The 25,599-nt window shown below is 42.6% G+C and overlaps 2 protein-coding genes across 6 annotated transcripts in view; one reads left to right on the plus strand and one right to left on the minus strand.

The window, feature by feature from the left end:
* Positions 1-503: 503 nt before the first annotated feature.
* FUCA2 (alpha-L-fucosidase 2) lies at positions 504-10,658 on the minus strand. Of its 2 annotated transcripts, none has more exons than XM_059841876.1 (7): positions 10,429-10,658; positions 7,731-7,918; positions 5,722-6,061; positions 4,915-5,125; positions 3,364-3,554; positions 2,111-2,219; positions 504-758 (listed from the first exon to the last, which is right to left on the minus strand). In XM_059841876.1, exons 1-7 carry the CDS (start codon positions 10,641-10,643, stop codon positions 618-620), a joined length of 1,395 nt encoding a protein of 464 aa, XP_059697859.1. In that variant the 5' UTR covers positions 10,644-10,658; the 3' UTR covers positions 504-617. The 2 variants fall into 2 exon arrangements, with proteins under 2 accessions (XP_059697859.1, XP_059697860.1); XM_059841877.1 differs by lacking the exon at positions 10,429-10,658 and adding an exon at positions 8,409-10,350.
* Positions 10,659-13,780: 3,122 nt separating this feature from the next.
* PHACTR2 (phosphatase and actin regulator 2) overlaps positions 13,781-25,599 on the plus strand; it is a 133,573-nt gene continuing 121,754 nt past the window's right edge. For all 4 annotated transcript variants that reach the window (XR_009485824.1, XM_059841880.1, XM_059841882.1 and 1 more), the window contains exon 1: positions 13,781-13,940. Coding sequence is in view for 3 of the 4 variants with exons in the window: in XM_059841880.1 (XP_059697863.1) it covers positions 13,796-13,940 (145 nt within the window). In the remaining variant the exon portion in view is untranslated. The remainder of the gene's footprint in view (positions 13,941-25,599) is intronic.

A 25,599-nucleotide genomic window follows, 5' to 3' on the forward strand; every position in this document is an offset into this window, starting at 1 on the left:
GAAACATGTAAAATTAATGACTTCCATGCTGAGAAATTATGATGTACATATGCATTGCCTGTATGCACTTATGATGAATTCCAAACCCTTACAGGCCTGTTCTTGCAGACATTACCCTATTCAGCTGAAACTGCCAGCTACCACTAGCTGAACACACCTGGAAAAAGAATATTTTTTTCTCTAAAACTATCAGATTTTACTGTGCAGTTTTGTGGAAGGTAAATTTCTTGCATTAAAGAGAGTGTACAACTGATTTATATGCATTTCAACACCGGCTTGAGCTTTATTCCTTCTTTTGTCTATGAAAGTCTAGTGCCTGTTTCCCCCTACCTCATTCTTCATGTAACTTGGCCAGAAACAGACTAAACCAAGTGCAGAGGTCATGGTAGCTGCTCAATATTTCACACAAGATCAGAGAAACAAACTGTGTGCAGAGGCTCAATTATCTAGTGCTAGACTTTGTGAGGTTTGTTCCATTCCATCCTTTAATAACAGCCCACCTCTCATAGAAAAAGTGAATTTATTGGTCTTTCTCAGTCAAACAAGGTTAAAACCAGTGATAAGAAAGAGCAAAGCATCAGCACTCCCTGCTAGCCAGGGCTCCAGCAGAGTATGGCTCAGTCTACATCAGTCAGTTGTAAGGTCCAGCCCCACTGACATGGCATTTGCTGAGGAGTCAATTGAGGTAGAGCAATAACCATTCCCTTTTCTCCCAGGGCAACCCATTTCAGCAGTTCCCTGTATCCAGCCAGCTTCACCTAAAATGGAAACACACACTATAGTTAGAACAGTGCCTTTTCAAAGTACATGTAAGTGCAATATCAACAAAGTAATTATTGATCCATAGCTACCTTACTCACCAAGTATCCTAAAAATGCCACTTACTAACCAAATGAGTGATAATTATTAAAGGTAGTGAGAAAACATTTGCAATTAGCTATGCAAGTAAAAAAGCTACTCATGTTGGGTCTTGAGAAGGACTTAGGGCTGGAGAAAGTGAATAAACACCTTTTGGAAGCATTTGGAGTAGGATTTAGGTCTAAGCAGAGATCTAGCAGCCACAGTACAGAGCTTTGCATCCCCTGTTTCCAGCTGCCTGCTTCACATGGTGAAACTTGTCTTGAATGAGCATGACTGTTTCTTACAGAGGGCAGCCAGGTATCTCAGAGAAAGCTGATCTGAAGAACTAAAAACCACAAATAGGTTGATGCTGGCACTTACAGCAGCTGGTGACGTGCTGGAATGGCTGCAGACCAGTCTCTGCTGCTGTGGAACAGTATTATCTAGTGCACATAGAGTCTTGCTGCCCCCTCAGAATTCCAGGCATCTCCATCACTTTTGAAATGACTCTTCCTCCCATATGATGGAGCTGTCTTTGCACCAGTGGAAAGACACTGGTTTCACATGGAACTAGACCAGAGGGGGCAGTCCAGAAACACTCCTAATGCATTTCAGCAGCTAATGGACATGAAGTGCATGAGACCAGAGCAGAGATAAACCGAAGTGAATCTCTCCTTAAATGCACAGAGTTGATACCAACTTCTGCTTCCACTGGGTTACTTGCTACTTGCCAGTGTAGGTGTGGCATCACTGTCCTCATCTTCTGACCTCCACTTGGTATAAGATGCACATCTAGGGTAACACTGATTGCTCTTCAGCCTCCCTGGGCAACAAAAACCTCTGTGTATGTTCCCTTCCTGAAAGGCTTTGACTTCAAACAGCTGCACCACTACAGCAACTCCGGTATCACCAAAGTCATGAGGACAGCTGCTTCTAAAGAAAAGTCATGCTGAGTTAGGAGTCTACACAGGAAACAGGAGGGGTGGCACAGTTTTTAACCCTGCTCCTTGGCCTCTTTGTGACTCTTAGTTTGCAAGCTAAAGCATATCCCAGCAACGTCTCAGTCTAACTTTGTTGGATAAGAAACATCCCACTGAGAGGACTATGACAAGGAGGTCCCAGAAAGAAAACAAACATTTTGCTGGGTCTCTGCCAAAGTACTCTGTCCTAAGAGCTATGCATTCCCAAAGATGCCAGAAAGTTTAATAAACAAGATGGAACGTGACACATCCTAGAAGGAGGGGAGGGGTGTGTGTGTGCACTCTTTTACCTGCGTTTCTCCAGGCTTAGTCCGTGGCTCACCAAGTTCCAGAATCCCAGAGACTGGCCAGTTAAGGAAGATAGCATTGACTTTCCCTTCTTTAGGGGTGAAAGTGTACCTGGTTGGAAATGGGGACCAAAAAGTCATGTCAGCTTTTCCTTGTAAATCTTTAGAAGTGATACATAAGAGTGCTTTCAAGACTGGAAAAATGGATTAGAAAGGTCAGGATTAATTACATTTTCACACACATAACCACCTGGACCTTTAATAATGTGCTGCTCCTTGAAAATTTGTTTCAATGAACTAGAGGTAATGAAAACTATTAAAGAACTGAATTCAGAGGTAAACATCTGTTGTAACTTTAGCACACTGTATCAACTCAGCCACATAGGAAGGAGATACTTGCAGGAAGGGGAATCATTAACAGATAATTGTAGGTTGTATTCAGAAAAACATGGTAACTCCCATCTATACATTAACATGCTGAGTAAAAGAACTTAAAAATAGTATGAGTGACAGAGTTTCCACCTTGCATAGCTAGTTTTTAAAAACACTATTTTCATCACTATGCCATTGGAAATCTTATGGCATACCCCTGAAACATTCCTCCCTCTTTCCTATTTAGTTACAGTTTTTTATTGCTCTTGAAAGGGATTTTGCTAAACAGTCAACAGTTCAGCATCTCCAGGCTAAAGCCAGATGGCCAAATCTTACTGGGAATGGGAGTAAAAACACCCACTGAGACAAGAGGGCCAAGACCAAAACCCTGATGGATCATGAAGGTGTTAGAGAAGCTACAAGTAACAAGGGCAGATGGGAGGCCAGAGACTGACTGTGTTTAGTGACCAAATAATTGCTGTTATCTTCCCACTTTCTTTCTAAACATCAAGTGACATTGAGTATTCCTTTGTTAAGATACACACTTCATAGCAATCTTGTATTTCCAGATATTTTTCATTTCTGTTGCCCACTAGACACAAACAGAATAACCTAACAGATTAGCCTACACCAAGAAGCAAAAGATGACCACAGAAATGCTTGCAGCTTTCCTTTCAACCTCAGCATCATCCCAAAACTAGTCTCCACCTACAGCTTTATACACATTTTAGATGCAGTTAGTTACACTAACAAAGGCATTAATTCCTTCACCACATACAAACAAAGATGGTGATTTCTGTAGCATCAAGTCCTTAGGGATCTGAAAGCTTCACATAACATTGGTGCTGCTTTCCAGAGCCTGCATTTTGGCTCAGTAGACTTACCAGACTCCAGGTGTGACAGTGTCATTCTGTGCTCTCCATGGTTTCGTTCCATAGATGGCCTCTCCATTGACCTGCAGCCAAGAGCCCACCTGCCTCAGGCGCTCCTCAAACACAACAGCGATGCGACCGTCGTGGGTGGGCCCGATGTTCATCAGGAGATTTCCTCCACAAGACACTGTTTCTGCAAGTTGCTGAAGTGTTTTTAAACACACAGAGCATATGGTTACGAGCAAAGAAATCACATATTTGCAGTACTTTCGAAAGTCTGCTGTATTGCTTCAGAATGATGAACCATATGAGTTATGCTACTGCTGCATGATGAGACTTTGGGGTTCATCCCAAAATCTAATACAAAATTTAAGCTCTCATAAAACAAAGCTCTACTGTCAATTTTTATATCCAAAACCAGCCCCAAATACCTTCTTGCACCAATATCCAATATGTCTGCCTGAATCTATGTTAGAATCAGATCCTGCAACTCTTTATCATTTCAACTTCTGCAAGAATGTATTGAGGGTTTTACCAATAGGACAGATGACTTCTCTGCACCAGAGTAGAATAAGGCAAATAGTTGCTACTTCATCTTTATTGAATCTTAGAAAAGTAACTTCCTCCTGTTTGATGCTTTTCCTGTTTTATAGAAACATCTGTAAAACACAAGGAAGCCTCCTACAAAGCCGACAAAATTTGTGTTCACATCCACACTGCCCTCCGGAGATCAAGGACTGAGATGCATAAGTCTGAGAAACAGACAGCTGCAGACATGCAGCTGAATTAATTCAAACCTTCTGCCCCTGAAAAGAGGTTACTTCAATTTCAAATTGTCTTTTGAGAGGACAGCACTAGAAACAGCAACAATATTAAGCAACAGTAACAATCTTTCCTTCACTAACTGAATTTTGCAACTGAATGCATTATTCTGGAAGACTGATCAGTCTTCCTTGTCATTCAGTTTTCCTAGGCTTCAGATCTTTTTTAATACCTCAGCCTAGTAAGAGAATCAATGTTCTAACAACATCACCTGTCTGCTTCTGGTAGTGTTTAGCTGTATGTCTGTAAGGAAGGTTTCTCGCTACAAAGTAAAACTACTGCTGAGTCATAAACTGTTTCTATGTGTAGAAAGGGGAAAAGATGTAGCCTTCCAGCAGGAGTTCCTAAACAGAGCTTTCATGAAACTGCAACTGTTTGCTTCTCATCAGCTTGCATATGCAGTTACCAGAGAAACTTAGATGAAAAGGTAATGATGAGACTGTCCAGATCAGTCCTTGGCCAGTTACTTACAGGGAAAACACCTTCTAAGAAACTGACTGAATTTTTACTAGAAATTTATTCTATAGAAACGACTAAGAGAAAGATTAAGAATTATATGGATTTTCCATCCTGCCAGCGTTAAGGCTGGAAATTAACAAAATTATTTGTTATTTCACGGATTCACTATTGAGTTAAAATCATCTTATTAATAAAAATAGATACATAATCAATATGTTAAACAGCTCAATACAACAATCAGGAGAGAGAACGGGGAGTGGCACAGCTGCTGTGGCCCTGTACCTTCACCAAGTCCTCGATGGAGAGGTAGTCCCGGAGCCGGGCGTCCCGGCGGTAGCCCCAGGAGCTGCGGTCGATGGTCATGCAGTTCTCCCACTTGTGGGGCAGGAGGTGCCCGGGGTTGTAGCGGTCGCTGCACGTGTAGTAGCCGCCATGGGCACAGATGCTGCCAGCTCCCCAGCGGTCATTGGTCACCACTGTGTCCCGGACCGGGCTGGGAACAGAGGAGCTTTATTATTTTTATTCTAGAAAATGCGGTCACAGCCAGCGTAATCCCTTCCCACACACATCCCTCCCAGGAACTAACATTTTGGATGACTTCTGTACTATTAATTTATTACAATAAGATTAAGTGCAATGTCAGGATTTCTATTCTCATGCTTTGCTAATAAAAGGTCCAGATCAGAATTTCTTAGGCAAATAAGCTCCAGACTTTTACAGGAGCTCTGCCAGAAATCACTCTGCACTTCATATCCACTGCCAGATGTTCAGTCTGTGATGACAACAATGTATCCATATTCTCAAATTGTCCTGCTATCCTGTGTTTCTGTGCAACAGCAAATATTTAGGGAAGATTAAGCAGAATAGCTAATACCATCTTAAATGATTAATTTGTAAATGTGTTTTAAAAATACAAAACATTATTTTTCTAAAACCAGCTTTGATAGTTCTAGGAAAGGTCTGGATTCTGTACTTGTAAAGTCCTCTTAGGCAGAAGTAGCAGGTTCCAAAAAACAAAAAAACAGAAAATGAAACAAACTAGGCACAGCAGAATTTCAGATAAGGAGCTAAACCAGCATCATTATGTACCTGTCATTATACAGCCAAGCCAAGAAACCGGTGCTGTTCCAGTAAGTATCTGGAGCATTTCCATCCCCATCAGACCAAATTATTTCTGGCTGGTACTTGGTCACAATTTCATAGAGTTCTGGTAATGATTTGCTGGTGGGAAACTTGCTTGTGTTAAAGGCATTGGTGGCATCCTCAAGGAAGAGAGGATTGAACCATTCAAACAGGGAATGGTATAACCCAAAATGCAAATCAGTCCTGTTTCTAACAGATGTTGCTAGTTCACCAACAAGATCTCGCTTTGGTCCCACATCAACAGCATTCCAGTTCCAAGAATATTTGGACCCCCACAAAGTAAAGCCTAAAAAGAGAAAAATCAGACGATAAGAAAGAAAAGAAGAAGAGAGGACATTACAGTTCTTTCTGGAAAGTGGTCGGAAGTGTTGCAAAAAATAAAATAATGAAAATTAAATATGAAATATGTCATGGTATAAGGTGTGCCTATTACCTGTTTATGCACAATAGTAGTAGTTTTAATATCAGAACACCATGTATTTTTATATGTATGCATATACATTTATATTTTCCAGTTCTGTACTGTTTAGGATAATTATTCCTTCTCTTTAATTATTCAGTCTATTCCTATGTGCCAATTAAATTAACTAGATGACTTTTAAGGCCCCTTCTGACACAAGGCATTCTCTAACTCTATGACTCTGAAATTAACCAAAAATACAGCAGCTTTTGAGGCATCTACATCAAATGTGAACTGTAAATACACAATCAGCAAGTGAAAGACAGAATTGTTTCTCAGCTGCAGAAAGCCCAAGCTATCATTTGCATTCAAAGACTGTTCTCCTCTTTTCTGTTTCCATCTTATGCAAATGTTCACTTTTTGTTTGCCTTGATATTTATAACAGCTCAATCAACTACTCTGTACATGTATGAGGAGAGAGCAAAAACTCCTGAAACAGCTGTTAAAACATCAAGATTAAATATCAGAAAGGGTTTGACATTTTAGACATCCATCAGTCCAGCACAACCACTTACAAATCCTACTGCACTGCAGACTCAGACCACTGCCAGAGGAGCTCCACTCCCATCTTCTAACCCCTTAATACTCACTGTCTAATCAATCTTGTGCTATTTCTGTGAACTGGGTTCATGCAATTGTACAGACTAAACAACCTAAAAATTCATGCACAAGGCTATTGGACAGACTAAATGAATCCTGGCTCTTTTAAAGTCACTGGTAATTTCACCACAAGTGAAATTCAAGATCAAGAATTATGTGTGTCAGAGCTGAGATTAAAATTGACACTTCACAAGTTGCTAGCCTTGAGCCCACAGCTCACAAAGACCAACAACATTCATTAGATGTATTGTAGAATATCTTAATATTTTACTTTCTTTCCTAGTGTATTTCCTTTCAGAAGCTTTCTTTCTCTTTACTTTTCTCTGCAAAGTACCTTACAATTACAGTGCTAAAAAAATTGCTTCTGTAAAGCTACAGATCTGGTTCAAAGTTTTGGCTTCTGTAAACTACATCAGGAAGATCTACACCTTCCAAAATCTGAAGTTTACTCCTGGAACATGTTCCTAAATTCCTTGGAGAAACCAAGGGAGTTTGCTAACTGCCTACTCACAGCAGCTCTCCAAATGTTAAACAGTGCAGAATTCGCTTTTATGGTTCCTTCAGCAATAAATTGCACAGAAGTAAAAACTAAACTGTGGCCACTGCAGGAAGCACAGCTGCCACCACCACTTCAGTCTGTCTTACCTACAGCAAGAGAACAGTGGCACAATCGACTGCTCCTCCTATGCAAACTCCATGGCCACAGCTTTTGTGTAAAGCTCAGGAAAACACCTGCACATTTCTTGGGTGGTTTCTGTTTCCTCTTTGGCTGTGGTGGGGCAGGTAAGCCTGCCCAGCTTTCTCTATGTCTCTTAGGAGGTGGAAAAGTCACATGTTTTTTACATCTGTTGACAGAAATGCAGCAATTACTAACATTCACAAAGCTTCCACTTACCCTCATGATGTTTTGAAGTTAAGACAACGTATTTTGCACCTGAAGCCTTCAGAATATCTGCCCACTGGTTGGGATCAAAGAATTCTGCTGTAAACAGAGGACCAAAATCTTCATAGCTGAAGCCAGGTGGGTAATTTGCATCCATAAATTTCACATAGGGCTCTCTCTTTTCCTTCTGCCAGTACCACCTACAAAATACAGAACAAAGCATGTCTGCTGATGTATTTTGAGATAAAAAAAAGAGAATTTAAATGATCAGCTCCCATTTAACACTGAGAGGTAGAGTCATTGGAGGTACATGACACTGGCAATAAGACAAAATTGCTCCAGAAGAGTATTGATTAGCAAAGATTTCATTTTTCCTATCCTATTTGTCCATGTTCTACATCTTTGCACTCCACTTTGGAAAGGTCTCAGGATTTCATTTGAAGCAATGAAAAAAGCAGCTACACTGTGAGAATGGAAAAATGACAGTCTTGGTCAATATCCAAATCTCAAAACTGTACTAGAGACCCCAGACAGCCTGTGTAAGCAGCTCAGGTGGCAAGAGAAATGCATTTTTCCTGGACTTGCATGTCTCACCTCCTCAAGCCTCACACCTCAGCCATCAGGCATCTCTGCTCTGCCCCCAACATTGCAATCCCTGCCACCCACAAATATGGGGATCATCAGCCTTACCTCTCTGACAGTCCCAAGCCCTCTACACAACTGCAGCTGAGTGACCCAATGTCCACAGCCCCAGGGCCAGAGAGAGCTGTGACCAGGTCACTGCAGACTCTGCACACCCAAGGCCTGCAAGCAAAGGCACCCTGCTAGAAGAAGGCACGTCCTCCATCCAAAACCTGCCCCTGCAAGAACACCACACACTCACAAATGCACTTCTGTCACGTTTCTATGAATGAAACCAAGCAGCAAAAAACCCGCTTGTCAAGTTTAGACTTATATGAAAATATATTGCAAGTGAAGGAATAAAACAGGCCAGAATTTGAATGTTTGAAATTAATTTCTCTCTCCTGTCCTGAGCTGGACTCTGACCTCAGTTCTCTGAGACCACAGTGTGAATATTGTTGTAACCTTCCCAAAAACACTTTAGCATAAACCAACACAATCTCTGGCAGCCAACAGGGAGAAAAAAACCTTAGAAGAAAGAGGCTGAGACAGCTTTCCTCATTGAAAGAGCCAGGGGCAGAGGAAATAACAACAATAAAGCAAAACAAACAAATTTTTAAAAATAAAAACAAACAAAAAACCCCTCTGATTTCAAAGTATGTAATTTCTTAAATTAAAGAGTAACAACCTTGCTTCTCTCCCATAGTCACATGGTTTGATAACATGAACACTTCCATGCTGACAGGATTAGATTCTAGAAACATCCTTACCAAGGCTGTGGAGCTCTGAGGGAAGGCACACAGGATGGGTGATAACAGTTTGTGACCTTCCATTTGACACTGCTAATGCAGGACCTCAGTCATCTGACTGCACAAGCTGTCAGAAAGCCCTGAAGCAGCTCTAGACCCACACCTGCCATGGGATAGGAGAACACAGGAATATAAAAAGCAATTAGAGTTTTGGGGTCAAAAAGGCTCCATCCTGAGCAGGCTCCATCCTGAGCCTGCTCAGCACTATCAGAGTGCAGCACTCTGACTGAGGCTTGAACACAAACCTAGTTCTGTCCCACCTCTCTAAAAGTAATTTATTAGTAAATGCAATCTGCATTAAAAACCTGCTGAAATGCTTGAACATGATTCCGAAAAGAACAGGTGTCAGAAAACACTGATTTGATTAGATATATGTTGGCTTGTTTTGCAAATATAGTAATTAAGGTTCACCATAGCTCTGCCACAAAGCTACTCTTATCTTCATATTGTAAATAATAATGTGTCTCACTTGAAGTCTCACAGGAAGTACTTGGTAGAGCATGGAAAGGTGACAGCAAAAACATGCTTACAGCTAAAGGGCCTGAACCAGTCAACACTCACAGAACAAAGATTTCATTGAGCCTTTCAAGTAAAATTATCTGCAGGAACAGAGTTTTAGGTTCTCTTAAGTGCAAAGCACTTTTAAATGATAGTAATAACAGTAAACAAAGGAGAAGAAAACCATCAGCAGCACAAAATGTGCACAAGAAAACAGCAAGGCTGCTTGCCAGGTAAGGGTAGCAATGGGCTCCTGCGCTCCCCACGGTGCTCCAGCAGGTGCACAAGGCTGCTCCAGAGGCTGGCAGATGCCAAACGCCTGTCCCCACAAGGGAGACCCCCTTCACCCATCCCTTCAGGGGAGAGGTCCCTTTCGGCCACTCCACCAACCACCTCTCACCAACACTGTTGTGCCGCAAGGCCCTTCTCCCAGCTCTACCAGCTCTCTGCTTGATTTAGTCACTTCAGCCCAGATATTGGGGAGTTTTGGGGCTGGGCAGACGGGGGCTCAGACACACCAGAAGCACCTCAAACTCCACCTCCTCTGCAAACTGGGCCATGGAGTCTGTGACCTCGGGTGGACACAGAGCTCTTCCCACACACCGGAGCTCCACGGTCAGCCTGCAGAGGGGCTCCAACCCAAACCACCGCTGTACCGGGGGACACCACACCATCCCCGCCTGCCCCGAGCGCTGCTTCCCCAGCAGAGCCCTGGGCCCGCCGGCACGGCCCGTCCGCCGCGGCGGTTCCGGTGCGACCAGAACGCTCTGGCTGCAGCTCACCAGAACCACTCGCTGCCGAAGCTGGGCACCGAGAACACGCCCCAGTGGATGAAGACGCCGAACTTCGCCTCGTCAAACCACGCGGGCAGCGGTCGGGCGTCCAGCGAGCCCCAGGTGGGCTCGTAGCGGGGCCGGGCCTGCGGCAGCCCGGGCAGCCCCAGCAGCAGCAGCAGCAGCAGCAGCGCCAGCGCGGCGCGCCCGCCCGGGCCCGACATGGCGGCGGTGGCGGGGCCGGAGTTCACGGCGCTGCTCGGCCGGGCTGGGCCGGGCTGGGGAAGGAAAGGGGAAAGAAGCGGGGCACGGGCAGGGCGGGCCCCGCGGCGCCCAGCCGGCACCGCTGCCCCTTCGCTCCTCCCCCGCCCCGCCCGCCGTCCAGGGACTCTTCCCTATCGGAGCCGCTCCATCTGTTCGCTCGACCACAAACTGCCCCCTGGATTTTAAGGATTTTAAGAAATTGAAGTAACCGGCTGATGCCTCGGCCGACATCCCGCCGTGCTTTCCCCCGCCCTGCCGGCTCCTCCCCCGGCCGCCCCGTCAGCCTCTCCCGAGAGCGCCTGGCGGTGCGTGCTGGATCTGCGGCCGGAGCCGGGCCCGAGCCTTGGACCTGCAGCCGCTCCGCTCCAGAGGTGGCCTCGGCAGCCTGCTGGGCTTGCCCTTCCCGCCTGCTTCCCACCACAGGCTCAGCTTCCCTCGTCCTCCCGAGAAGGACAGGGTATAACATCGCGCTGCAGCTCCTTCCAGCCGACTTGTACGTGGAGGCTTCACGGGCAGAGAGGTGGCCCAAAGCCTGTCAAGGAAACATTTCTCTCTTCGATCATTAGCATGGCTTGTGCAGAAGCTGCCTCAGTTCAGTAGATGACACTTGGCGTTTGTGCTGCGGTGGCAGGCACATACTTTAAAGATACATCTTTCAGCAATTTGTTGCCCACCCTGGTGTTTCTCCAATCTTTCCTGATGCCCGAATTTTGTTTTTATTTCAGCCCTCAGCTGCCATGGGACAGACTTTGTGAAATAATTTGGTTTAATCAGCAAATACTAACTTTTCATAATCAGCGCCACAAATAGAAAGTTCTGTGACAATCTCATCAGAACAGTCGAAAATGAATGAGCAGGCAGGCAGCTGAATTAATCTCTCTCCAACTGGGAAGGACGTATACTTTACTGCTGTTCTATGGAAATAGAGCTTCAGTTTCCAAAGCCATTAACCACAGCTGTTACATCTAATTCAAAAAATATTTAAAGGGCTGTGAAAACAAGATGTAAATGATTTTGTAATTTTTTCATTTCTATACCTTGATTAATATAATAAGTTACAGGCGGATAAAAACCATTGTGATTTCCAGCACATTATTCTTTCTGACTGTTCACATTACTCTGATTTACCAAAGCACTTTGATATTACAACAGGAGCCTCTTCATATCTCTTTTACATTCACCACTGACCTACTTTATGTCTTCTTTTTGCTTCACCCCTTTAGGTGTCACTTTGCTTCTCAAAAGGAATCTTTAGATGCCTTTGACCTCTTGTATGGTATCCTTTCTAATTTGTCTTTCGATTTCTTCATGCTCTCCTTTTTGATCACACCAAAGGATTGCAGACACTGAGCAGCTCCTTAATGTGAGAATTTTGAAGCATACATTCTGTACAGCAAGACAAAGTTACAATTGCTCTGTTACTCGAAATGTTTGGAAGAAAAAATTATGTTAAAAAAAGTCAGGGTCTGACCCAAAGCTTGCTGTCCTGCCATAAATTTTGGTGAGGTTTGGAGCAGGGACTGTGTATTTCAATATTGAACTTGAACACACCTCTTAAAAAAAAAAAAAAAAAAAAAGGGGAAAGAAAAGTGGCAAACATTTCAGTAAACAGCAGCAATGAGTACACTTCTGATTAAGGCATAAACAGGTCCAGAAAATGTCACCAGCCCACACACCCCCAGGTACAGAAATCCCTGTTGGGGAAAAAGGTCTTTGGTGTACAATCACATTTGTAATGATGCAAGCTGCAAAGGGTAAGTAATAAAAATAGCTCATTGTCAGATTTTGTAAATAACACGGGACTGGTGTGCGCAGCTGCAAAAAGCTCTCTAAGCATGGGTACTGCGTTCCTGCCTGTGTGACCATGGAGCCTCTGGGCCCGTGAGAGGGGCTGTAAGCGTGGAGCTCACTGCCTTAGCCTGCGAGAAGCCCGTGCCTCTCCCTCTCACAGCACAGTCCCGCTGGGAAAGCTCTGTGGCTGGGGAAGGAGCAGGCTGGTCTGTCAGCAGAGGGAAGAAGGAGAGGAAATAATGAAGGCAATCCCCTGAGGGAAGCTGAGCAGAAAAGACCTTTCGACCTGACTAATGGCTGACATACGAGACTCCTGTGCCGGATCAATTGCTTCGACAAATGCGAAGGGTGACGGCTGGGAAGATCACAAAACCCCTGCGCCTGGGGAACTGCACGGGCTCGGCATTGAGATGAAGGCACTCGCTTGCCTGGGTGGAAGCAAAAACTAGAAACTGAATTTCACATTGACAAATTTCACACTTGATAGGTTTTGATCAGACCTGGAGAGTCGTAGTTGTTAAAATGCAGCCTGAATGCAACTTTCACATTGGATAACTAGATAATGCAACTCTGGATGAATTAAAAATATAGGGTGCAGTATTTTCTGTGTTTATCACTGTGGCTGCACGACAGCGAGGGTTTTATTCAAGGTAGAATGTAGTATGACTTGCCTGTAAGAAGCAGTGTGAACATAAAATTTCCTTTTAAAGGTGCATCTTGTTGTAAAAGGGTTTTTGTAAAACACCAGGAAACGAAACCATGAAGCTTGATTTTGCTTCTGCCTAGGTCTGTGTGACTGATCTGAAAGGCAGTACCTTCCTGCCGAAGTTAGTTAAGTCTCTTACATGCAACTCAGTCCTTAAGAAAGATGGGGAGGGAGGTGATGGGTTGGGGAGGATATTCGACTCGTCTCTCTCGCGGCTCTTTTGCAGTTATGCGGTGCCTTGTGCAACGTTCCGGCTTTGCGGGGGAGAGGGCACCCTGTTACACAAAACAGAAGTGGTGGTGTGGATTACTCGGCTCTTTTTAACTGACTCTCTTTTCCTTTTTTTCCGTTTTTTCCCCTGAGAGATGGCAATGGCGGGAGCATGAAGACACCCTGGGGGATGGGTGGATCCGCGCACCCAACCCCCCACTTTGCTTTGCTCCTGTGCAAACACAAAATTTATGTTCCCAGAGACCCAAAATCGCCGCCGGCGTCCCGGCGGGGCGGTCGGAGGAGAGGGGCGGCTCTTCCTCTGCAAACTTTCCCTGTCCCCTCCCTCGCCGCCTCTCTCCATCCTCTTCTCTCCTCCCTGCCCTTCTCGGCTGCCCGTCGACGATGGCTGAGAGGCCAGGGAGCAGCGGGACAGCCCCGCTGCCCATCTGGTCCTTGCCCGGTCCCCGCGGCCGCTCCCAAAGCGACATCTCCTCCTTCTCCTCCTCCCGGAGGACCTGCCTGCTGCGGTCTAACGTGGGCGGCTCAGGTAAGGGGGTGGGAGGGCAGGGTCCTTGTGTCCGAGACCTCGGAGCCGAGCTGAATTTGGGAATTTGGGGAAAGACATCCTCGCGAATACCCTGTCCCGCTCTCCCAGACGTAGGACTTGTCTTCTCTCGGTGTGGATTCTCTCGGCCAGTGGTGTGGATTTCTGGGGGACGGGGTGCTTGATCTTCTCCTTGATAAGATATTTGGAGAGTTCCAGGTTTTTATACCCATGTTCACACAAATGAATGAATGAATCCTGGTAGCATCGTGGCTGCACATCCATTTGCCAAAGCATCTCTGACTGAAAGGGGAGAAAAGTCACAGGAAAGCTTCAGGGTGTATTGCCTGGACATCAAAACCCCTCATCTTGCTGCTTCACACATTTCACTTCAGCGGCATGTCAGAATTTTACCTCGTGCCCTTGTATCTGCTTCGGGATTTTAATAGGTGAGAAGAGCCAATGTGTAAGTCAGAATCCCACCACCTTCCTTCGGGAGTCAATCCTGCTAGTGCACACAGGATGACTGGGGGTGGAAGCTGGCCCTTTGGGACAGAGTAGGCTTCCTGCAGGATTTGAGAAACTTTGCTGTATAAAACGAGAGGAAGTGAGGGTCCTATTTTACCGTGCAGAGTCTTGAATGTTGCCAAAGTGGCTGGGCTGTGCTTTACTCAGTCTGTTTCCTGAGGTAGGGCACTAAGGAAAATGAAATTCTGGTCTCCATAGGGCTGAGCACATTTTGAAAATGTGTGCTTGCCCAGTTGCAAATCAGCCCTGCTCTGCTGACTAGAAGAAGTCTGTAGGCACACACACCCTGACAATGTTGGTATTTTGGATGCACTCACACACTGCTGCACAGAGGTACTCATGAAGCACCATCAGGGAAGCTCCAGAGTGCACTGAGGGACCTCCTCTGCTGCAGCACAGGGCAGTGCAGTGTGTGGTTGGGCCTGAAATGGACCACAATGTTCTCTTATGTTTGTTCCTCAGGGAATCTTAAGATGAAGCAGAACATTTGCTTGGGGAAAATCAAGTATACAGCTATGCCTGCCTGATGAGGAGAGAGGGAATGAAAACTTCCTTAGTCACATAGGAGCAAGTAGATTCAGCTTGTGGGGCCAGAGGCTGCTAGCAAAAACAACTCTGTGCCATTTTCTGTATAATTTTCTGTTTTACCTTTTATCTGTGCCTGCTTAAAATTTGTGGTAAAGGACATTTGGGACAGGGAGGAGGTTCTAGTGCTTCAGAAAGGACTACTTTTAGGTGTAAGGTGTATTTCAGCACTGCCTGGATGTGTACACCCCGGGATCCAGAGAGATCCCCACACAGGGATCATCACAGAGCCTGACAAGATTGAGACCATATCAATGTAGACTGTGTTGGTTGGTGGCTTAAGTACAAAGACACCTGACAACGAGCTGAGTTGTTAATGTGAAAGACTGGCAAATCTAGTGGAGGAAAAATGACAGTGTTTTCAAAGGTGTCTTGTTATTTGTAGTTTTTTACACATGACATTTTAGCATCCTTGTTGCCTGACTTGATTTTTTTATTTTAATTTTGAGGATGTGCTTCCTGCCAGTAGGGAACAAGTGTTGCTTTCTTTGTTTTTAATTTTTTTTGGTCATATTTTCTTTAATTGTATATTTTCTCCCTTGCTGCTTCCTGAATATTTTTTTCCAGTTGCTCATTGGACGCAACAAAAACACTTACATATGGCCACACAACTGTTGATTCTGTCTTCAAAAAGGAAAGTATGCATTAAAGATGCAAAGCTGTTTAATGTTTAATATGGTGGTTAAAGAATTGGTTTTACACTGAGGTGCTATTAAAATAACCTGCTTTTTCATTCCCCTGCTAACCTGGAGAACAACTGTAATGGGGGCAGAAATGTGAAGAAACAATATGAGTCATTGTTTTTGCTTCTACCTTTTTCTCTAGCCATATCATTTGATTAAAGTAGGTGACTCATTTACATCAGATGTTACCTGTGCTCCAACAGCTGCATGTATAGAAGAACAATTTGCATTTTAAATAACCTGCAAAATGTTTACTTTATGCCTGTTCCGAGACTGAGTCACTTGCAACTGTTGACAGCTTCTGTTGCATGCTTGTTTCCATTTTCTAGAACCTGGCATGAGTTGTGCTGAGATGATGTTGTCTCCTCACACTCTTCCAGTGATGGGTTGGTATCCCGGTAGAGGTTCACACTGTCATTTATTTTACCACTTCCTGATCCACCATTCTCAATGCAGGATCTATTAAAAGGCAGTATTTTTAGAGACCCTTCTAGCTAGGGGAAATATAATGGCTTTTTATAAAGCAGCTTTGGCAGTGGCTCATGAAATGCATCTGTTTGTTATTCTAGGTCAGTACTGTATGTATCTTTATAGTGCAGTGAGGCTGGTCAAGTGGTCCCCATGTTTATGCTCTGTGCTTTCTTAGCCCCACTCCTCCTTCTGCCGCTCTTACACACTGACAGCAGAAACTTCCTGGTGTCACTTCACAGCATCTCACTTCATTAGCTGCTATCCAGTATGTGAGGACAATATATTTTCAGGATTTTCTTCTTAAAGCTGACTGTTTTTTAATACTAGTGGTAAAAGATGATTTCATTTCTCTTTCTGGGCTATCACCTCCATCCACTGTTTTGTCAGGCCTTTTTATTTGTGGTAAGCTCCTGGGAGGAATAAAGTGATACTCATCACAAGTATGGGTGGCATGATCTAGAATTTTGATTTAGACCCTGAAAAAGTGTAATATTAGCAAAGTTCAAAACCTCTGTGGCAGGCATAGCTTGTGCATCACTTCAACATTGTGGTATGCCCCAGCTGACAGCCAGCTGGTTCGTCAGAGCATCTGAAGGAGATGAGTAAAGCAAAACATACTCTTCTAAAATTTCAGGCCAACACCACAGCCACTTGCAGACAGCTGCTTGAATTACATACCTTTAAGTAGTCTTCCATGTTTAGTGACTAGATTTAAACCCACCTTAAAGGTGGATCAATTTAGTCAAGTTTCTTAATGTGCCCAACACAGATGGACTGCAACTGGGAAAAAAGACCCCGTTCAAACGCTTTCGCAGAACTCATCCAAAACCTAGATTTGGTGGTTGTGGGGCTGAAGGTAGCTCTCAGCATGAGCTGTGGGTCCTGGGTTGCAGGGTGGAAGAGGTGCTGTTTCACATCACATCCGATGGCAAAGCAGTGGCAGTGGCTCTCTTTGTGACAGCCCTCAGGCACCAATCTCCACTGCTGCCGTGTCTGCTCTTTATCTGCATTGATCTGCATGGCCGTGCAGTTTCCAGTTCGCTCTCCTTTTAGTGTTGTGGGTTTTATTGTACAGCCTTGCACTTTGTTACGAAGGTGGTGAGGTCTGTGGTGAGGTACGTCTTGGTGAAAAGGGAACCTTACTGCTCAGATCAGAAGTCAGAAAACCACCCATCTCTCTGCTCTGGGATTGATGCTCGCGAAATGTTGCAGTTCCTCTTGAGGTCTTGCTCTTTGGCAGCAAGAAGTTTCAGATAATTTGTTCCATTAGTGAGAAATGCGCCTTTCAGGTGGAAGAGTGAGCTCTTCACACATCTTTCCATTTCTTTCATGCGATTCTTTGAGCCATTCTGATGACAGACAAAAAAAACCTACCTAAGAATTCAGACAGCAATTCATCAGTACCTCAGGCTTTAGCCCAGATGTTGGGTTGAAGAAGAAAATGAAAGCCTGAATGCAAATGGCAGACCTGTCTCAAAACTTGCACATCCCAGGATGATTTTGGCTATTTTTGTGGGTTAATTTATTCAAAATGATAATGAGTGACATCTATGATGTCATCTGCTGCTAACTCCAAATTAGGGTGAGTGAAAAGGTTGCTTAAAATCCCCCAGTCAAGTGAAGAACTGGGGAAGCTTTCTTGTAGTGATCAGAGCATCAAAGTGGCTCATGCTATATGAGAAGAAAATTTATGATTTTTGGACTTAAGCTGTTCATGATTATGGTAACCACTTTGCAAACTTAACAAATGTCAGACTCTCTTTTTATTGAAAAAATTCTTTGGTGGATGCAAAGGACACATTTTTGACGGCTGAAAGTATCTGTGACTCTAGAAAGGGTGAAACCCAGAATAGGCTCTAGACATTGACCTGATTATCTGGGAGTGTGGAATCTAGGGGAAAAGGTAAATTTTGGGTGGTAGATAGGTAGCTGTTAATGTGTGCCTGTATTTCCTTCTGCATTTCTATTTCCTCAAAAAAATACAGATTCCAGTCACAAAGAGCCCTACCAAGCTGTCTGAGAGCTAGGAAAATGTTTTTCAGTCCTAAGATGGGGTTGATGAGGAAAAATATTCATGCTGTGGGAGAACACGATAAAAAAAGCAGCTGATTTTGATACATTTAATGAAAATATGGGAGTTATAAGAAAACATGACTCCATCATATTAAGCAGGTCTTGTTTACAACATACATTGCACTACAGGATTTTGCAAGAAGCTCAAGGCAGACAATTTTTGGTAGAAATCAATAGTACAAGTTAAGAAAAATAATAATTTGAGGGGATTTAGAAACTCAACTCAGCGTCACTAGGTCATTACCAAAAGTTACTGCATCCTGTCCTAAGTTCACATTAATATTTTTGCATCAATTTTAAAATTCAAACTATCAGGAAGAGGCAACAAGCATAACCAAATGAAATTTGCCTTATGCTTATAGAACTGAAGCAGCTACTTTGTAATAATCTATTTAGGCCATTATGTGATAATGTTAAATCCCATCCTGGTCAAACTTACATGTAACTTGTAGTTTCAGAATGATACTGAGGAAAAGTTTAGGAATCATTTGTACTGCACACACTAACAAAGTTCAAGTCCGCCTGAAAAACAGTTCAGTTTAAAAAATAGGTGGGCATATAGAGAAGCAGCATATGTCAGAACATAGTCAGCCATTTCTAATGTTCATTGATACCAAAATATACACAAAATAAGAGCCTGCTTGTTTTATACTGGACTAAAAGACATTATTCCCCACCAACTCTTGCAGAATAACTGGAGTCAGTTCTTGTTATTAGCCCAGCCTGATTAAGCATGAAAGAGGAGACTCTGGGAATACCATGGTTTACAAATTCAAACCATGTGTTCTACATGTCATTTACACATGGCATAGTTTCTGAGACAAATGCTTTATAATAATATATTCAGACTTGGGCTTAGGCTTAAAACAAAACAAAACAAAAAAATTACATGTGATGATAATCTTCATGGTTGACTAAGTAGAAATTTAACTCCAAACAACTTCAGAAGAGTATTTAATGCATGTTTTGCAGAAGCAAGACCAGTAGCTGATGGTGAGATCTGCTTAGTGGTTTGCTGCTGAGTATTTTAGTTTCTCAGGGCCCTTTGGCATTTAGCACTTCCTGCTGCTCTGTGGCTCCTAGCAAGTAACCACTTAATATCAGACCGCATGTCAAGTATGAACGCTGAAGAGGTGATTCAAAGAGTAGCTGAAGAAAAATTGTTCTTCTTCTCTTACTGAATGTAAGCAATTTGTTCCAAAGAAGCTTTTGTTTTGGTTCTAAAACCTAAATGTTTTATTAGCTAAATCCATCATTAGGATAAATAGTTTATCTTTCTTTCCCACCCCACTCCTGCATGTCCTTCTCTTTTTGCCATTGTTTCCTGAAAAAGCAGGCACAACTTACGGTCAAAAGGCTGGGGAGAATTAGCAGGTTTTTTAAAGGTTCATGAAGAATTTACATTTTAAAAATTTATTTGGGCTTTTTGAAATCAGAATCTTTCCAGTGCCAGAAATCCTGTAAGATTTCAGCCTTCAATAACACCAGTATTAGTTATGTTTCTGAATTTTCACTAACTCTCATTGAATATGCTTTATCATAAAGCAAACATACTTTTAGTGATAAACTTTTCTTTTTCTTCCTTTTCCCCTAGCATTTTACCTAGCATGTTGCTACTTTTAACAAATGCAGAAATTGGTTTTTCTCAGGTACAAACTGAGTGGCACAAAAGGGAAAATATCCAGAAGAAAATAGAAAATCCTGACCTCGGTGTTCTGAGTTCATTCACTTCTCACTTTATCTTTGAAATTGTCGGTCTTAAACCCCACCACAACAAGGGGTACCCTTGCTCTTCATTCATGTGGAAGCACCGTGATCTTCCTAAAATGCAAGCAGAATTTGTAGGCATTCAACAGTTCCCTTGGTGGTGAGCTGAGAAAACTTGTTCCCCATCGTGAGGTTTTGATGCAGAACTGGACTTCTAAGATGGTGTGTTGTACAAATTCTGTTTGTGCCTTAGATGTCGCCACGATTTTTGAGTTTTGAAGCAGTGAAATATTAGTAAATTTTATCAGCATCAAGGATTTAGTATAATGGGCTCAGAAGTGTTGGCCCTGCTTGAATTCAGCAATTGCTTCACAAGTCGGCCGCGATCTCCGGTGGAGGGAGCGCTCCACAGAGGAGTTAAAGAGCAGCTTAAACCACTGCATCCTTTGCTGATGAGGCACTTCTCTACCCTCTCCCATTTCTCTCACATTTCATACATGTTTCTGACACATCCTGCATTGCCCTTCACATTTCTCATGCTTGGCTCTGTTCAGAGAAATACAGGACCTAACAGAGTGGGGCTGGGAGGGAAATGTGGAAGAGGAAGCATTCAACCACAGATGGCAGAGTGGTGACACTTCACACGAGATAAGATATTTTAAAAAATCTTTTCAAAATAATTATAATATTTTTACAGTATTTTCCAGACAATGTAGCATTTAACAGTTATTTTGAATTAAATATGTGCATTGTAGCTTGGCCCACACTTTCTAACATTTGCACAATTTTCAGTATCCAGAAGAAAATTTGTTTAGAGAGAGTGGACTCCTATTAAAAGCAGTTGCTTTTTGTTTCCCTTTAACTTCAGGCATGTCTTCAGTCTCGCACACAAATTGTGGTGGCTCCCACTTGGGGAATTTTTCCAGCTGGACAGCACCACAGACTATTTCCCCCTAGATGGATTCATCAGTCATTAGCTCTGTTTTGGCACCTTTACCAGGTTGTTCCTATCCAAACCATACTGGAAGTAAGAGTCTTTCTTCCTTTCTTCCTTTCATCTTTCTTCCTTTCACCTCTTTCTTGCTTTCACCTTCTGCCCTGTCTTTCACTCCCCTCTTCCCTACTAAGTTCTTTTCTGCATTCTCCATAGCTTCCAGTTAATGTCATTTATACTGTGTTGATAGCCTACACATCACTTTGGGTGATCCTCTGCCGAGGTCTGGTTAGGTGCATGTGAGGTTGCTGTATCCTGCCCATCTGAGACTAATGCACTGAGATCTGAAAGGACTAGGAACCTCCAATTAATGACATTAAGTTTATAAAATAATAATGCAATTGCCTGCAATTAATCAAGTAAATAAACAGTAAGTTTATTTTCTGTCTGTCACAGAGAGATAAGGTCAGAATTTGTACAGGCCAAGCAGAGATTCCTTCAGTGTTAAGAATTCATTGGGAAAGGGTAAAATATCTCCTAAAAATTCTTAAAGAAAGGGTTGCTGAGTATTAGGAATAAAGAAGAAGTGCTTCAGAGCCTTTCCAAGATAATGCTTGGCACAATGGCAAGGATCAGGAAACATGGACTCTGGCATCATCCTTACTCTATTTAATAAACTTACTAAGTTAATTTAAATTTCTTTGAATACAGTTTTTTCCTGATAAAATAAGAGTTTTGTGAAAATCAACTTTTCCTTTTTTTCTGTAGATCCTGATTTCAGGCATATTTCTTAATTTTCAGGAGAAATATCTGACAAAAAATTTGAAAATGGTAAATTGTCACTTCAAAAAATTAACTGAAGTTTCTATAACTTTTCATCATACAGATTTTTGGTGTAGGGTTTTCTTCTAGTTTGGGGATCAGGAAGAGGAATTGAAGCAGCAGAGAAGTGCCAGAATTTCTCCACCACAGAAATGTGATTATCCTAAGGGATCCTGTCCATCAAGTGCACACCCTTGCAAGGCAGGGGTAACTACTACCAGATTCCTTTACAAATTATTGGATAGCAAAAGGTGCAAATGCCTTCTTGACAGAATAAGGATGTTGAATATATCAGAGAACCAGACTGTAAAGAGCATGTTGAGCAAAGCTCTCCCTCCAGAGCATGTGTGTTTGCTTTTCTTGTTTTTGGGGGTAGAACCACGGCTTTTAACATATATCTGTGACTAATACACACATTACTGTAGAAAATTACAGCCACTAAGTAGAATTGGTATTGAGGTATTGTTTTGCATCCTCTACAAGCACAGTAAAGAGGGGATGTGGTGCATTTGCAATTGAATGTGCCCTAATTGCAGGCCTTCTTTGTGTTCAAACACAGGCAGCTATATTTAAACTTTATGAGTGAAAGGATAATTAGCAGTCATCTGCTTGCCACTTTTTAATTTAAGTCCTCTCTTGCCCAGTGTCAGGGCTGCCAGTAAATGTTAGTGGTTTGAACCACCAATGAAACTGTGACTTTTTATCTGAAAAAAGATTAGTGATACCGAGGAGTAGCACAAAAAGGCAGAGTCTGCAAAACATAATTCTGATTTTTATTCTGATTTAAAGCAGTTTTGGCAAGATCAGAAGGTTGGATTTGAAATATGCTATCTTGCTTAGACAGCCAGAGCCAGAGTAATTGATCAGGGACTAGTGGACATCCCAAATCAGGGTAAGAACTGCTCCAGTTCCAAGGCTGAAGCATGGCAAAGCTGCCTTTGTTACTTAGCTTTATAGGTACCTCTGCCTGTGTTTCTGAGTCGACTCTTGACTATATCCTTAGGAGTGAGCCAAGAGAGAGAATTACACCTCCCCAGGGGCATGGCATCTTTCTTCCAGCTGTCTGACTTTTGAGCCCTTAATATTTTTTAAAAAATCATGGTGCCTTCCTGTTATGTCTTCCTGCAAACAAAACTGAGAGGCAAATTTCACATCATGTTTATTTTAGTGAATAGCAAATTCAAAAAAAACCAAACAAGTCTGCCACCCAGCTATTTAAGTATTTGGAGACAAATCTGCTATGAACTTTGCCTTTCTTTAGAAGTTGAGATAAACAATGGCTTTTGATCTACAAATAACAAAAATCATTTTGGGAAAAGATTTCCGAAAAATTGGTGCAGTAATTTTCAGAGCTTTCTCAGATTTAGCTGGTCATCTTGGGATTGGTCTAATGGGATCTTCCTGGAGCAAACTGGTGAATGCGTGTGCAATTTTGTAGGCGATTTCAGCTCTCAAGCCACAAGCTTCTCTGTGGTGCAGATGTTTATCACTGCCCACATGGTAAATGAGAGCATTGTACACACTCCTGCATTTGCTGGTCTACCTGAAACAAGCTGTGAAAGCTACACCCTTGCAGTGCAGCACTTGCCAGGCCTGGAGGGAATGAGCAGGGTGAATGACTTCTTTTCAGCTACAGGGGCCAAAGACTTCAGGACTGCAGATGTGCTGCCTGCCCCTTTTTTGGCTCTGTATCAAATAGCTGTCTTGATCATCACCAGACCCTGGAAGAAAGTTCCCCCCCATGAAATTTCCATAGGGATGTTTTTTTATTTTTGCCCTTCACTCAGTGCCTGCCGTGGTGGCAGTGCCAGGCAGCTCCACAGGTTTGCCTATCCTTGGGTGAGGGAAGATGGCACACCATCTCAAACAGCAAGGTAATTGCCAAACAGCAGCTAAGGCATTACTTTGAAATCACTTTTAATTCAAGCCAGGTTAAGTAAAATGCAAGCAAAGCACTTCTTTTTATAATTTCTAAAATAACTCAGTTGCTGGTCTTTTAAAAAGAGAAAGAAAACATCACAGACAGAGTGAGTGCTGGCAAGATATCTATAACCAGTCTGCTGAATACAGGGGGAGAGCAACCCATCAGACTTCACCTTGGTGTCAGCAGTTTAAAGATTTTCCAAGCTTCTTTTCCTACATCTTCTATGAGGTTTGTAATAACAATGTCTGTTTTGGATGGCTCTGCGTTTCAGTAGAAATCTGTAATTTATTGAAATTTTAAATTATGTCTTGCTGGCAACACAGAAGTTGTTATCCCATAAATTTCTGGTGAGTGGAAGTAACTCAGTGGAGTGCACAGCTTTTGCAACTTTATTGTGTTATTATATAAACTCCATGGGGAAAAAGATATTTGTTCCACTCATGATTGGCCAAGATTGGAAAAGTGCTGTAAGCACAGGAGGGGATGTGTGAAATTTCTTGGGAGTGAGATTTATTGGGCTGGGAAATGGCCTCCCAGGAGGAACAATGAAAGTTGCTCTCCTTTAAGTTCTGGAAGCACTTGAAACCAGAGCTGGAAACGTACTAAAAAGTACATGAAAATAAACTTTTTGCAGCAGCAATGAGCAGGGTCTTTTGCAGTCGTGAGGGTTTTGTTTGGGTTTTTTTGTTTGGTTTTTTATTGCTGTGTTTAGGCCAAGTCAAGAATGACAGCAGAGGGACAGAGGACTGAGTATATAAGCCATCCATCTGCCAGACTTGCTGGGCAAAGGAAATAAAGATGGATCTTTGTCAGTGGATGGAAGAGCCACATCCATGACCCACCCTCAGTGGCAGAGTGTCCTCTCTGCCTCCTTTAAAATCATGCAAAAGCGAAAGAGATGGAAAGGAATGCTCCCAAGCAGCAAATTAAGAACTGACAATTAGATAAGCAAAATGAAATGACAAAGCCAAAACCGCCCTTAGTGTTTGGATGAGGAGTTCTGTTACACACAGTTTTATCCTAAGCTTAAGATAAATATATATATAAATATATATTTAGATTATTTTGGTGAATATTTAGAATATTTAGGTGAATTCTAGACAATGGGGTTTTGACACTGAGAAGTACTTTAAATAAACAAGCTTAGTCTGCTTTCTAAGACAATCACCTTCTTTAAAGATATCAAACAGATTTTAATTCAGGCAGTAATTAATGGAGTGAATTCTAATATTTATTAGAACTCCATACTTCTCCTTCAATGAACTTGTCTCAGTTATATGTGCCCCACAGAGAAAATAAATCCCAGAAAACTAAACGTCATGCATATAATGTATGAAGTGATATTTGGTACAAAATGTTTTCATACAAATATTGATTATCATAATAAAAGGAGAGAGGGGAAAAAATCCAGAAAGAACTCTGCAAGTGGCAATATGCATCTCTCTCACACTCAGAATTAGATCCTTCAAACTCTGCACATTTATAAGAAGGAGTGGATTTTTAAAAAAACATTCAAATATTTTCTGATTCTAATCATTTTACATGTCAATAACAGTTATTAAAATATGTGCACTTGGCAGTAGTCCTAAACTCCATTTGTTAATGTGAGCTTAATCTATAGAAGTAGAGTTGCAAGAGTGACTTTTTTGCAGCAATTTGGGATTCCTGTAATTTGGCCAGTCTGATAATTATACCAGGGAAAAATCAGAAGCCAAGTTCAACGGCATTTGGAAGATGCCAGATATCTGTGGGATTCACTCTGATGTTGAAGACTCCTGTAGGCTAAAGGCTGGTATGGTTCAAGGAACCAAAATTCCTTGTTTGTCTTGTAATGAAATACTTCTCCTCTGTGCCAGTCTGAGGGGTGTAATGTCCCTAAGTGGATTTCTCTGAGCTCTGGAATTTCTATGATAGCACAGAACATTGGCTGAGTCA

Source organism: Haemorhous mexicanus, chromosome 3 (genome assembly GCF_027477595.1).
Source record: "Haemorhous mexicanus isolate bHaeMex1 chromosome 3, bHaeMex1.pri, whole genome shotgun sequence".
Lineage (NCBI taxonomy): Eukaryota > Metazoa > Chordata > Aves > Passeriformes > Fringillidae > Haemorhous > Haemorhous mexicanus.

What these genes read in the sequence shown, in the direction of transcription:
- FUCA2 (XM_059841876.1), bottom strand. Translation starts at nt 10,643, where the DNA reads ATGTCGGGCCCGGGCGGGCGCGCCGCGCTGGCGCTGCTGCTGCTGCTG. An exon ending in TTCGGCAGCGAGTGGTTCTG is followed by an intron (nt 7,919 to 10,428) that starts GTGAGCTGCAGC and finishes TGTATTTTGTAG; the next exon opens with GTGGTACTGGCAGAAGGAAA. An exon ending in CTAAGCCTGGAGAAACGCAG is followed by an intron (nt 759 to 2,110) that starts GTAAAAGAGTGC and finishes TTTCCATTTTAG; the next exon opens with GTGAAGCTGGCTGGATACAG.